Below are 13,409 nucleotides of genomic sequence, written 5' to 3'. Positions count from 1 at the left end.
TATTTAATGTATTTTTTTATTTTTTTTTTAATTTTTTCAATGAGAACAACCACAAGATGAGCCTAAGTTTGATTGGGTTCAGAGTTCGAGCAATATTTTCGCTTATCTAGAGTTAGGATTGGTTTTCGATTAAAAGAACTTTTGTTTGCGTGTGTGTGTGTGTGTGTGTGTGTATATATTCAATGTTTTTTCATTTAAATGCATAAACATGATGTATTCAATAAACAAAACAATAATTTATATATGTATATATATTAATATGTATATTTTTTAAAATATGCCAAAATGAGCAAAACTAATAAACAAAACAATTTATTTTAGCCATGAGCGCAACATTTCAAGCTGTTTGCGACTCAATTTAATAATAAATCTTTTTCTGAGTTCAGTTTGTTGTGTCTGTCCTTTTGTGCATTGTCCCTTGAGGTATGCGTGCGTGCGTGTGTGTGTGTGTGTGTGTTTGTTTGTTTTTTTTTTTTTTTGTTTTCCAATATTGAATTACAATGTTTGAATTTTTGTCAGCAAAATAAATGGGTGGGTGGGTGGTGGGTTGTGCATTTATAATAAAAGAAAAAGCAAATGTGGCAAAGAATTTAATGCGTTTTGTTGTTGTTTCGTTTGCTTGGATTGATTGTGGTTGTTTTGCTGTTGTTGTTGTTGTTGTAGATATTAACTCGTTCATTCTCCTCGTGATTTTGTTGGTTTTTTTTTTTTTTTTTTGTTAGCTGCTAACCCGATTTTGTTTGGTGCGACAGCCTCCCGGATAGTGCTTCATTTGCGCCTGCTGCTGCTGACGGTGCTCCAGCCGCCGCCAGACTCCGGTTGTTGCTGGTGTCTGGCATTTTTATGGTTTAGAGGCGGAGCGACCACAACAGTGGACGCAGCAGCATCATCTCACTTTTTACCGGGAGGCGCTATTGGTTGGCCGCGCTCCTTGCCACGTAATTTTATGCCAAGCACACGCTCCATTTTGCCAAGTATCAAATTATTGGGTATGCCGCGTCCGGCTTCATAGTCGGTAACCACTTGCTGTTTCTCGCAGATTTTCTAAAATCAATTGGAAAATATCCATATTAAATACACACAATTATAATTGATATTGTTTTGCTGTTTCAGTTACCGTGGCCAAGTCCTTTTGGCTCATGTTCTTGCCCTGGCGACCCTGCTGAATCAGTTTGCCCACATCGAGCGGAATCTTGTCGTGCCGCAATTCCTCAGTCTCGCGATCCAGCTTGGCAGTGTTCTTCGTGGTCACATGCTGCTTGTTGGTGCCAGCACCATCTGTAATCGAATCAAAAAAATAAGCCAAATCACAAATCGCAACCAATCAATGCCAAATGCCATACAGTGAGCGCACCCAGAACTCAATTGGGTGACAAAGTTTTAATTGTTCTATGTAAATGTATTAGGTGGAGGCTAACTTCTCCGTTTGGAATTGGAGTATGCTCAGCATCTACAGGTAAGTTAACTACCTCATCTCTCTGTCTGTTCGTCTGTAAGAACACGTCGATATCTCCCTCTCTCTCTCTCTCTCTCTCTCTCTCTCTCCTCTTGTTGCCCGCGCAGATCAAGTCTGTTTCAAATCTTCGATAACTGGCTCGATAAATCGCTAACAATCGTTATCGAATTCCCGTTTTTTTGAGCTTATAAGAGCTTGTATAGAAGACAAGTCCAGAAGAGTGCATTTATTAGATACTTTCCGCTGTGCCCTTCCCGTACAATTATGAAAACTCATTTTTGGCGGCGTCTTTGGTATTTGCACAAATTTGTTTGCCATAAAAATGCCCTGAAAAATGCATAAAAATCGGACAATAAATACCGAAGTAAATCAACAAGACATTTCTCATAGTGAGGAGCCAAGGGACGAGGTGCAGCTAGAGGAGACTGTGTGTGTAAATGTATGCGCCTGTGTGTGTGTGTGTGTGTGTGCGACAGGGTTCAGGGTATCTCCCAGTCGGCTACTCCCGACCAGAGCACTCTTACTTATGTCTTCTTAGTCCTGCTAGAGCAGCTACAAGAACAGAAGCACAAATTCCATTCATTTATTTACGATAAAGCGGCTGAACCTAAACCTGAACCTGAACATAAAAAGTTAACTTATTCGGATAATTAAAATAGTTTAAATAAAAATTATATTATATTTTGTGAGCAACACGTGAACTAGGAACAGGTTCACGAAATGAACCTTAACGTGAGGCGTTGGTTCAAACTGTGAACCGAACCAGCAAACTTTACAGTTTGCAGTCTTAGTATGAAAATTGAGTCAATCAATTTGTTACATAATAAAATTTAGTTTGGTTTAAAAATAGCACGAATTATGTTATCAATATTTTTGATGATATTCAATTTCTAATTAAATTTCTTGATCAAAATAAATGTAGGACTATATTGTTATTGAATAATTGGGCTGCTGCAGATGGCCGCAAGAGTCAGCTGTTCGTTAGTTGGAGCTTTCACTGTATTTAGTTAGTAGGTCAGCTCTAGACGTGAGCTAAAATGGCCGGCATTAGTGTTGAGTAGTCGGAAAGCTTTCGAAAGGTTGTGAAATGCAAGTGTTGCGAAATTATATCAAAAACACACATGTACACACTCACACAGGCATACTACACTCCTGACACAACTAAGCCGCCGAAAACAACAACAAAACGCCACGCCATACACATGGGATTGATTGCAGCTGCGCCGCCCCTTTCCCCCCTCTCAAACGAACAGAGTCCATAGCACGCAGACACCGTAGACAAATTTTAGAAGAGCCGCCGTCATTTATTTTACTCACATTTTTGCTGGGTATCGACGGCAACACCTTGGCGGCGTGCATTGTTCACAGCTGATTCGGTCTTCAGTTGGCTAGACTTTGGGGCCTTTTTTCTTAAAACGGTTACCGTATCCCAGTCCGACATCTTATATTTTTATGGGGTAAATATGAAACAAACATTGAACGTGTAGCATATTGCGTGCGGCACATTTATGTGAATTCAAACAACTTACATTGACTGCTTTGTTAATGCTTTACTTAATCTGAATATATATGACTATTTTGTAATTAAAACTAACAAATTCCAGAACTATCTATATATGAATATCTGAACGGTGTGACTCGAAGAGTTGTGTAGTGTTGTATACGGCTGAACTAGTTCGATTACTTAAATTGAACATATTCGAGAGTCACGTGAAGTCGGCTGCGCGCACTTGTTCAACGCACTTGATGTTGGCTGCGCGCAATTCGGAGCGCACGCAATGTTGGCTGCGCGCACACAAATGCAGTTCGGTTATTTATGCTCTAGTCGCGTATGGTCACACTAGCAGCTAGTCGTCTTGAAAATTTTATTGAAGTCGGTCGACAACGCAGTGTCGTGCGGGTGGTTCATTTCTGTGTGTGTTTGTGTTTGTGTGTAAATTGGAAAAATGCAAAGATATTGATAACTTGAAAGCTGCAGTTAACCAGCTACAAAACGAACTACAATTTCTGCAGGGCGCTGCAAATGCGAAATATGTGAGAAGCGCAGCGCAGCGCACGAGACGCAGACGCAGCAGTGCAAAAGACGTAAGACGGGTAGACAAAGTGCATTTTAGGGCGTGTTTGTAAGCCCTAGCCAGACCCCCTCCACTCCAACTACCCCACAACAGGCTGGCGCACTCAACAAATGAAACATCAAATATATACATATACATATATAAAATGAGCCAAGCGCAAACCAAATATTAATTGTCGCCACAAATTGTTGCGTACGAAAGAAAGAAAGAAAGAAAAATCTGATTGGCAATTTCGCAACATCCTTGAATTTTGTCTACTCTCAATTCGCAAAGTGGAGTAGCGATTCGTGTGCGTGCGTGCGTGTATGTGTGTGTGTGTGTGTGAGTGGAGCACGAAAGAGCGCATCTCGTAAAAGAAAGAAAAGAGACGACGACGCACGAAAGAAAATGTGTAGAGCAGCGAATTAAAATAAAGCAAGTGCGAACGCGATAAAATATATTTAAAAAAAAAAAAAATATATATATAGAAATACAAATAAAAATTGCAGCTGCAGCTGAAACGAAATTGTGCAAAAAATAAATAAATAATAGTGCATGTGATTGAAGGATGGGCGCACAGCAGGGCAAGGAGCGCGGCTCCCATTCGAGCGGCGGGGGTGGCGGCGGCGGTGGCGGACATGGCGGCACCGTTAGCTGCATCGGCGTCTCCAGCAGCAGTCCCGTTGCATCCGGCTCGCCGCACTGCATCAGCGGCGGCGCTTCCGTTGGCGCCCTCAGCGCTGGCTCCACATTGCGCAGCTCGCGCATCAAATCCCACCAATCGGCGGGACATGGCGGTAGCATCGGCTCGAGCGGCTCCAGCGGCTTGTCGGCGCATCGCAGCGGCTCGAATGCGAATCACAAGGATAACCGTTGCAATCCCAGCGTCGGCTTAAACATATTTACCGAACACAATGGTGAGTATAGCAATTGTCTCTGTGTGTGTGTGTGTGTGTGTGCACCAACACAGACACGCAAATGCACTTACTGTGTGTATACACTGTCACACACACGCACACACACACACACATACATGTATATAATTTTATCATTTGACAGCGCTCTCTCATGCTCTCTCTCTATCTCGCTCTCTCACTTGCTCCTTTTGCACTCTGTGGGCGGCCGTGTTCTCCGATTGAGCCAATTTCTAGTTTTCATTGCTTCCGTTTATCAGAAGAGCGGAATGCGCTTGCTTGCTGTTGTTGTTGTTGTTGTTAGAGTTGTTGTTGTTAGAGTTGTTGTTGTAGCCGGCATTGTTCATACTTGTTGTTGTTGTAGTTGTTGCTGTCGCCCGCTTTTGTTTACAAGAGCAAACAGAACACACGCGAGCCACGCGCCAGTCGAAGAAATGAAACGAATTTCAGAAATATATTTTTCTGGAGGGCGGTTTCGACTGCTGCTGCTGCTGCCTCCGCCCCCGCACCCGCACCCTTCTACTGCTGCTGCTGAACAGTGGTTGAAAGAGGAACAAGAACAACAAAGGCCACCACCACCACCACCCCCCATCCTCCCACTGGCAGAAACTAGTCGACAGACATTTCCTGCGTTGTTTTCCTCGTTCACGCATTTTATTTGACATCCTTCCTCCTCCTTTCTTTATTTCGCCTTTACACACAATTTTCCCTTATTCGGTTATTTGTTTGCCTTGGCAAGTTGCAACATTTCCCTTTTCCCTTATTTTGTGCTCCTTTCTAATGGCTTTTTTATGTTCCTGTTGCTATGTCCTACCGCAACGAGTGGGCGCTGCCGGGGGGGCTGCACATTAAGATTTATAGTGGGCTAATCAGCTTACAATTGGCATTATCTTATTGGAAAGTACCCGTTAGCTGGCACCTGCCAGCACACAACTCATTAAGCTGCTCAAAAGCTCTTCAAAAGTAATCAATTAAAGTGCTTTCCAATTGGCACCCATTCTAATTGGACTGCACTCAGCTTCATCTCTGCTGCGCGTAGTTCATATGAACAGGAATAATCCAGTTCATGAGCTTTTCCTATAAAGCTGTTGTTGTTGTTGTTGTAGTTAATGTACTGCAATTTGTTTGCAATTATAATTATTTATTTATAGCTTTAAATCATTTTTATGAGTATTACGAGCCCTCTAACAGAGGCGACTGATAAGAGTCCCGCACAATTATGTGACCGCTTTGAGTCACAGATTGCAGTTCGCGTCGAGCGGGATATGCAGCTGGCGCGCAGCTTTGTTCGCTTCCAATCAGAATTCGAGTATTAGGCAAAAAAAAAGAGAGTAAACATTATATCTAGTATTTAATTTCTACAGTAACCTTGATAACAGACGCAAGAAAGTGCATGAAAATAATGTGTGAATTATTTAGAAAAACAAAAATAGATTATAATGAGGAATATATCTAGAGGCTAGGCATTGCGTATCAAGCTATTAAATATCGAAACAAAACAAATAAAATAAAAATTATCACGTTTGCGCTGTTTATCAGCTGGTTGTCAGTTGTCAGCTGCTCGCAAGTAAACAAAAGTAGAAAGAAAAAACTTTAGAAAAATAAAATAAAACTTTGGCCGAATTATACGTGAGCAGCATACTAGCCGCTGGGCTTAAGGTTTAGAGCAACAACAACATAAATGGCAACTTTTTTCGTGAAAATTTCCCACACGAAATTATTCAACCAAATTGCAATCGAATACAAAAATCCGCAGCGCAGGCCCAGAAGATGCAATTGTCGTCGCCGATGTTGTTGTTGTTGTTGTTGTTGCAATTACAAAATTACATTGTAAAATTGTGTGTCTGGGATACAGATTACAAGCCAGCAACCGCAGTCACCAGCCGCCAGTCACCAGTCGCGACCAGGTCGATCTCAGGGCCTGTGCCAGACCGAATGGCAGCCGCGAACTCAAAATGAAATCACAAGCAAACGCACACACACACACACAAGCCAAATGCGACTAACATCGTTGCCAATTGACGACACGGCACAGTGGGACAAACCACAAATTAAAACACATATTTGTCTTGATTGACTGATTGACTGACTGATGAGCAACGTCTGGCCCAAGCTGTAAGCGCTAGAAGTATAAAATCTTAGTAGAAACTCATTTCATCTTAAGTGAGGTAAAATTCAGAAGTGGTGGAATAAGGCTTTCAAAATTTAAGCGTCGGACCAGCAAGCGTTAAGTTGCTGGTTCAAATTGAAAAAAAAATTGTTATTAGTCAGAAAAAAAGGCAATAATGCAACTAAAATCGAAAAAAATGGATTTCTACGATAATAATTATAGTTTTTAATTATAGTTTTGTTTGGGTATGTGTCTCGGACCAGCATTCGGAGACTCGCTGGTTCAAAATTATATAATTTGTTATAAGGCTTACAGCAAAAGGGAAGAATGCACTTCAAATCGAAAATGAAAATAATTATCTTTTTGTTTGTTTTTGGCAAACTGGCCAACTGTTGCCATGCTTACCTATAGATATAGATAATGGGGCTTCACTTTATATTTCATAGACCTTAGCACACTGTGCATCTGTCAGCTTGCACAGTTGTGGGAGGCGTTGCCTTTGGCGCACAGTGGAATTCGACTAGAGTAAGAGTCCAAGTTATATGACACGCCGTAATTAGATACTTTTCGGGTGGCAGCAGTAGAAGAAATATGATTGGATATGGTTTTTGGATACCGCTGGGAAAGTGACTGCCGCTTCAGTGGAGCTGTCAATTGCTGCAAATAGAAGCAGCCGAGCTGGGAGTGGGAATGGGAATGCGAATAGACCAGGCAAATGGAGTTAGATAGAGCAAGGAGGAGGTGGGGCCTTCTGTGGCTGCTTTGCACTTTGGCGACGCGTCGCCATGTCTCAAAATAGCCTCGAAGTGAGTAACAACAACTCCTTGAGTTTGCCGAGTGTTTGCTTCGCACTCGACCCGGTCCCCCTTTTGCCCACTCTCGCTCGTAATCTGAGCAGCCGGGACTAGAAGCAGCGGCAGGCGGGTGGCGTCAATGGCCGTTTACTGGCCCCTAGCCTGGACGCTGACGCTTTGCTGGCAACATGCAAGCGGCAAATTATGAGACGAGGCAAATGAACTTTTCACATGGCTAATGGACGCTACACGCACAGCTACTAGGAGATCTGTATGTGTGTGTGTGTGTGCTTTGTGGACACACGGCAAACAGGTGACGCGTGTGTGGAAGTTGAATGTGTTTGCCTAACAGCTTTCCCACTCGTTTACAATTATGCTAATATATAAATTTTCTTCCGCTTGTTATTGTTATTTTAATGAAAAAACAAATTAATATTAAATATGCTACTCATATAATTATTTCAAGATGTGAACTGTGAGCTTCTAACGGGAAATTTATTTCTTAGTAAAGCGTTTAGAACACTTAGCATATACAAATTACAGTACAGAGGTCGCTGCCAGTTCTAATTTGTAAAAAAACCGTTAAATACTCTTATGTATAACAGTTTACTTGGCAATGAAAAGATATATATTCTTAAGTCTTAAGCTTCTAGGCTGCAATAGTAAATCTGTATCAAGGCATTAACAGCTAACAAATAACAGTAATTTGACACTCTTTCGTTTACATAAGTATGTAAACATTAAGTTAACATGAGCCCTAACATACAAATAAAAGACACAAATAACAGGAGCAGAGAGTAAACATATTTTATATTCTCGTTTACTGTTAACATTAAGTTAACATCATCCGTAACATACAAATAACAGTTGCAGTGAGTACATATGACAATATTGAGTTTACATAAGTATGTTAACTTTAAGTTAACATGTACCTTAACATTCAAATAAGAGACGTCGCACAGTTGAAGGCGTTGTCTCCGTTTTTGTTACTTTGAATTAGTTTCTTCTCAAATGCCTTAACACTGACTCTCATGCATTTTCTATTATTAGCCGCCGCGTATCTTTGTCTTCCTCTTGTCGCTGCTTTTTATAATTTTCTTTACTTTTACTTCGACGTCGCGTTGCCAGTTTCCTGGCATTTGCCAGCTCCAAAGTGCCACTCATCGTCATCATTATTATTGTTATTTTTGTTTTTGTTGCTGTTGCTGTTGTTGTTGTTCTTACTTTGCATGTTTCTTGCTTTTGGGGCCAAAGGGCTGTTTTCGATCAAGCTCGTAAATCCCTTCTTGCCTTGCATTTCGTGCATTGCAATGCACTTTGATGTTATTTATAGAGTCCAATGCCAGTTCCAGTCATTTCCTATGTTCTTTTTTTTTTATGTATACTTTGCTGCGCCCTACAGTCCAATAAGAACCTCAAGTAAAGCTAACAGCTGTGAGTGCAAAGTCTCATTAGTTTTCGAACATATGTGGGAATATTAATAAGTAGTAATTGTCATGTTTACACTTGAACCAGTTGCAACAGTTCCAATTGGATCAACAACTGAGAGACAAGACCAAATTGAATAGTTAATATGTGTTGTGTGAGTCGAGTTTAATGCATACGCTGCCTACGTGACACACACACACTTATTCACACACATATATATGTTTATGTATTCATAGCCTTTGCTCTCTCAAGAGAACATTCGTAAACGTTTTGCTGGCTTCCACAAGTAGAGCTAAGCTTTTCTTTTGGTTTAACTATAAAAATAGGTGTGAGAAAATAAAACTAGGGGAAATGAGAATTTCGTTAGGCAATTCTTGGCAACGCATTCTTAAATGTTCAAGTTCTAAGGATACCTTTTTTATCTAAATATTTTTCTTTATTTTATTTTCTTTAATCTTGAATCTGTCTTTTTCTCTATGCTGTGCCCATCTATGCCATATTTCATCTTTGCCCAACGATTTCATAACTTTGTCGTCGACATTTTCATGCACTCCAATTTATGTAATTTCTTGCGCATTTTCCAATCTTTCTTTGCCTCTTTTCTTTTCTTATTTTTTTTTTTTTTGCATTCCCAGTGGAGCGTTGCATGCGCCCACGCAGAGCAATCCGCCTCAGCTCCTCAGCTTTTCATGATGCGGTTCCCTTTCGAGCGCTGCGCCTCATTGAAAACTGTTTGCATAAATTAGCTGACGAAAAGCAAAAAGAAAATAGAAAGCACAAAGACAGAGACAGCCAATAGAAAAGGCAAACATAATTTGTAAACAGCCCGAAAAAGAACTCTCTGAATATTTGTTTACCGGCCCAAGGGGCATGGGAGGGCATGGAATGCGTCAACTAATAATAAGCGCTTGAAATGCTTTTCTCTCTCTATATATATATTTAACATTCGATGTTGTTGTGATTATGTTTGAGGTCATAAATTTTGACGCCAGTTGATTGATTGACACGAAGAGCTCTATGTAAATAAAGTACACTCGAAGAAATAATCAAAAAGTGTTCTTTAATTCCGCACAAATTTGATTAGAGAAAGTTTGAGAAGTCTCGAATAAAGTCGAAACTTCTTGAAGTGATAACAAAGTCTTTTTTTTTTTTATCCGAGTTAACCAAAGACAAGAACTATTTGCAGTACTTGGCCTATAATCGGAAATACTTTCATTTTTGTCAGAAGTTAAGTTCTTGTTTGAACAGCTTTTTTTTTGTTTCTCAAGCTATCTTGACTTAACTTGGCATTTATAAACTCTACCATGCTCTTCACATGTGAGCCCAATTTTATCAATATTTATCATATAGTTTTCGAGAATGAATCGTTTTAGAAATTTGACCAAAAATCTCTTTTTTTTTTCAAGATAACTTTTCTAGACTCAGCTTTTGCGTGTTTCAATCTATCCCAAACATGTCTGCACAATCTTTAAGCAGACATCTAAAAGCGTAAAAGAGTATTTAATCGTCGGCTTGCTGTTCTTTCTTCTTCGTTTATTTCAGCTTTGAAACAATAAACTTCAAAGCAAGTATGAATCATAACAAATGTATAAACGAAATGTGTTTGAATTTCCCTTTTTAAACTAACATTTTCTCCAAGTGTAGAATACATGTGTGCATGTGTGTGTGTAGGTAAACATGTATATCGTCCGATCTGTGTGTGTGTGTGTAGCAAGGGGAAACTTTATCGAATTAAACACAATATTTTCATGCCGCCCCCCAAAACAAATAAATAAATGTATATACATAGGCATTTGTGGGGCAGATTCCCCTACCCCTGCCCCGCCTCCGTACGCTTCCTGCACTCTGCTGCAATTGATGTGTTTATTAAGTTTAAGCACTTTTTGCACCCCCTCCAAGCACCCGCCTCTCCCGCCCAGGCGAGCCATGGGACGTTAACAAGTCCACAAGGTCGCGCACACATCAAGCATGTGCAAAAATCAACAGCAAACCGTTTTTTATCATATACGCACACATATATATGCTATGTATATTATATATATATATATATATTGTTTTTTTTTTGTGTACTTCGAGTGCAAATGAAACATAAACAATCTGCAAAACGTTTCAAATGCAACAGAATCGCTTTCACGACAATCCAACCAGAACCTGGCAAACCTGTTCTGCCACGAGCTGCACTTGTGCTGTGGCGGCTGTGCCCCGCACCCCTTCCCCTCCCCTTTCCTTCTTCCGCCCCTGCCTGCCTAGAGAGCTGCATTTTGTGGCAGCGTCGAAATCCATCAATGAGGCAACCTGCCGCAGCCGCCGCTCGCAATGCGACTGCGGCACAAATCACGTTCGTAATTGTAACTGTAATTGAGAAGCGAGAATCGAGAATTGAGAATTGAGTTTTCTCGCTTGTTTCTCGCTGCTCGCTTCTCGCCACGGCACGTACAGCTGTCTCTGCAACTGGCCACAATTTAACTGCTGTTGCTGCTATAGATACTCAGCTATAGATACTTTACGCGACACAGTCGGGTTTTCCAGACTAGAAGATACCCTGCATTCAGCTCCCAGCTGCTCTGACAAACATTCGAACTTCCTTCTATAAGAACACAATCACACACACATATATACACGCGAACGCACGGCGCAGGCTGCTCTCTCTCTTTCTCTCTCTCTCACTCTCTTATTGCAGCGGCTGTGCTTCTTCTTCTCCATGTCTTATACTACATCTTATATTATACATTGGAAAAATATAGACTTGATTAACTTCGGTACTTGTGGTCCGATCTTTATGAGATTTTCAGTGATTTATTATGCCACTCAATACTGTGTGTATACCCAAGCGCAAGACGTTAGCTTCAAGAAGTAAGTCACTTAATCAATTTTGTGGGGAATGAAGGGTGACATCCACATAAATGGCATATATTTCTACAAATCGAGAATCTACACACCTAGTTAGACGTAACTAGCTCTTATAACTTTCGAGTTATCGGATCTAGATATATATACTTGATTGCTTCGAAATGTGTGTTACAAACATTTGCTACAAAACAATATACACCTTTTACACATTTCCAACGAGTTTAGGGTATAAAAAACACCTCTCACATATGCCACAATCTCTCGACTGCGAATGGCAATTCGTGCACTGATTGAATTTCAGCTTGGACTTTAATTTGTAGCTGAATCTCAGCTGGATTTAAGGCCACAAGCAAAGTGCCGCAAGGTGCCGCACAATTTGCCAAATTGTGCCTAAGAGCCAAATAATTTGTGCACAAATTTCTACAATTATAAAACAAACCGAATTCAAATGGCTTAAAGTTTATGATCATGACTAACTTGAGCTCTAATAAAAAGATATTTGTTAATAATATTAATACCATATTTAAACTTACGTTATTTCTTTAAAAGAATTCAGGCATTTCTTCAATTATGAGAAAGTTTTTGATACCATAAGAAGCAGCCATTAAAAATGTGTCGAAGAAACCGAAAGACATCGAAAGTAACTTTTGAAGAAGCAAAAAAAAAAACCTGATCTATTTACTCAATAATTGAATAGATTTTTGTGTTAATTGTCCAAAATTGATTATACTAAATTAACAAAAGCAAGAAAGTTACTCAAATTTCACTTAATTTCTCTCCCCCGTCAAATAAAATAAAAATTCTTACAAAAAAGTGGCTGCAAATTGTTTGCCAATGAAAATTGGCAAAGTGTATTTGGCTGCAAAGAAAAAGCATAACAAATGCGCCTTGAAACGAAGCAAACCTGTTCCCCAACACACAACAATACAGTGCCAGCCGAATGTCTGCGCACACACACACGCATTCAGTGTGGCCAGAGCAACGCCTCCGCCCTCTCTTTCTCTCGCTCTCTCTCGCGCTCAGCTGCCAGCTGACCGGCGTCCGGTGTGCCCTGACGTGGTCAGTGAACCGTCAGCCAGTGTGAAAACATGAAATGAAAATTATCCCCAAAAAAAGAAGCTGAAAAAAAAGCTAAACCAAACAGCGAAAAAAAAAAAGCCAGCCGTACTTAATTTTAACTTTATGAACAGCTCTTTGTGTGTTTGCATGTGTTGTTGTTGCTTCATTCTTTTTTTTGTTAATATTTGTATTTTATTTGCTTCTTTTTTTAATAATTAATGTGAAATTTAATTCATTTAATTGCCGCCTAATGACCGAACTGTTGGCTCTGGCCATGGAATTGGATTTGGAGTTGTTGCCGTTGTCGCCACTTTCAGTTTTTTTTTTTGTGCCTTTTGTTTCTGCGTTTTATTATATTTTCGCCAGGCCTTTCAGAACTTTGTCTTTTGTGTGTGTTTCTTTTTTTGTTTGGTTTCAGTTTTGGTTGTGCGACGTCTGTCAATTTTTACGCCGTCTGCCCATATTTAAACGACATCCACATCCGCCGTGCCTCGCGATCTCAGTCTCTGTCTCTGTCTCTGTGCCCAACTTATCCGTCCTGTGGCTATTGCACTTGTTTCCCAGAATTGACGCGCGGCCAAAGTCAAACGTTGAATCACCAAAGAGTTGATATGAAGTATCTGCTAGCTATATATATGTACCTCATGGATATATGTATCTCATGGATACATGTATCTATATATACACAATTAAATGTTTCATTCGTTTGCGTTTTCTGTTTGCTTTTCAATTTTCCACTTTTTG

At 40.2% G+C, this 13,409-nt stretch overlaps 2 protein-coding genes across 2 annotated transcripts in view; one reads left to right on the top strand and one right to left on the bottom strand.

The window, feature by feature from the left end:
- Positions 1–690: 690 nt before the first annotated feature.
- Positions 691–3,143, bottom strand: mbf1 (multiprotein bridging factor 1). Its single transcript, XM_002046472.4, has 4 exons — positions 2,986–3,143; positions 2,774–2,897; positions 1,118–1,278; positions 691–1,044 (listed from the first exon to the last, which is right to left on the bottom strand). Exons 2-4 carry the CDS (start codon positions 2,895–2,897, stop codon positions 892–894), a joined length of 438 nt encoding a protein of 145 aa, XP_002046508.1. The 5' UTR covers positions 2,986–3,143; the 3' UTR covers positions 691–891.
- Positions 3,144–3,289: 146 nt separating this feature from the next.
- Positions 3,290–13,409, top strand: part of Abl (tyrosine-protein kinase Abl) — a 34,655-nt gene continuing 24,535 nt past the window's right edge. The window contains exon 1 of the mRNA XM_032435491.2: positions 3,290–4,427. Coding sequence (XP_032291382.1) covers positions 4,079–4,427 — 349 coding nt within the window. The 5' untranslated portion in view covers positions 3,290–4,078. The remainder of the gene's footprint in view (positions 4,428–13,409) is intronic.

Source organism: Drosophila virilis, chromosome 3 (genome assembly GCF_030788295.1).
Source record: "Drosophila virilis strain 15010-1051.87 chromosome 3, Dvir_AGI_RSII-ME, whole genome shotgun sequence".
Lineage (NCBI taxonomy): Eukaryota > Metazoa > Arthropoda > Insecta > Diptera > Drosophilidae > Drosophila > Drosophila virilis.
Note: the sequence above shows the minus strand (reverse complement) of the source record. Positions and strands in the feature narration are given on the sequence as shown.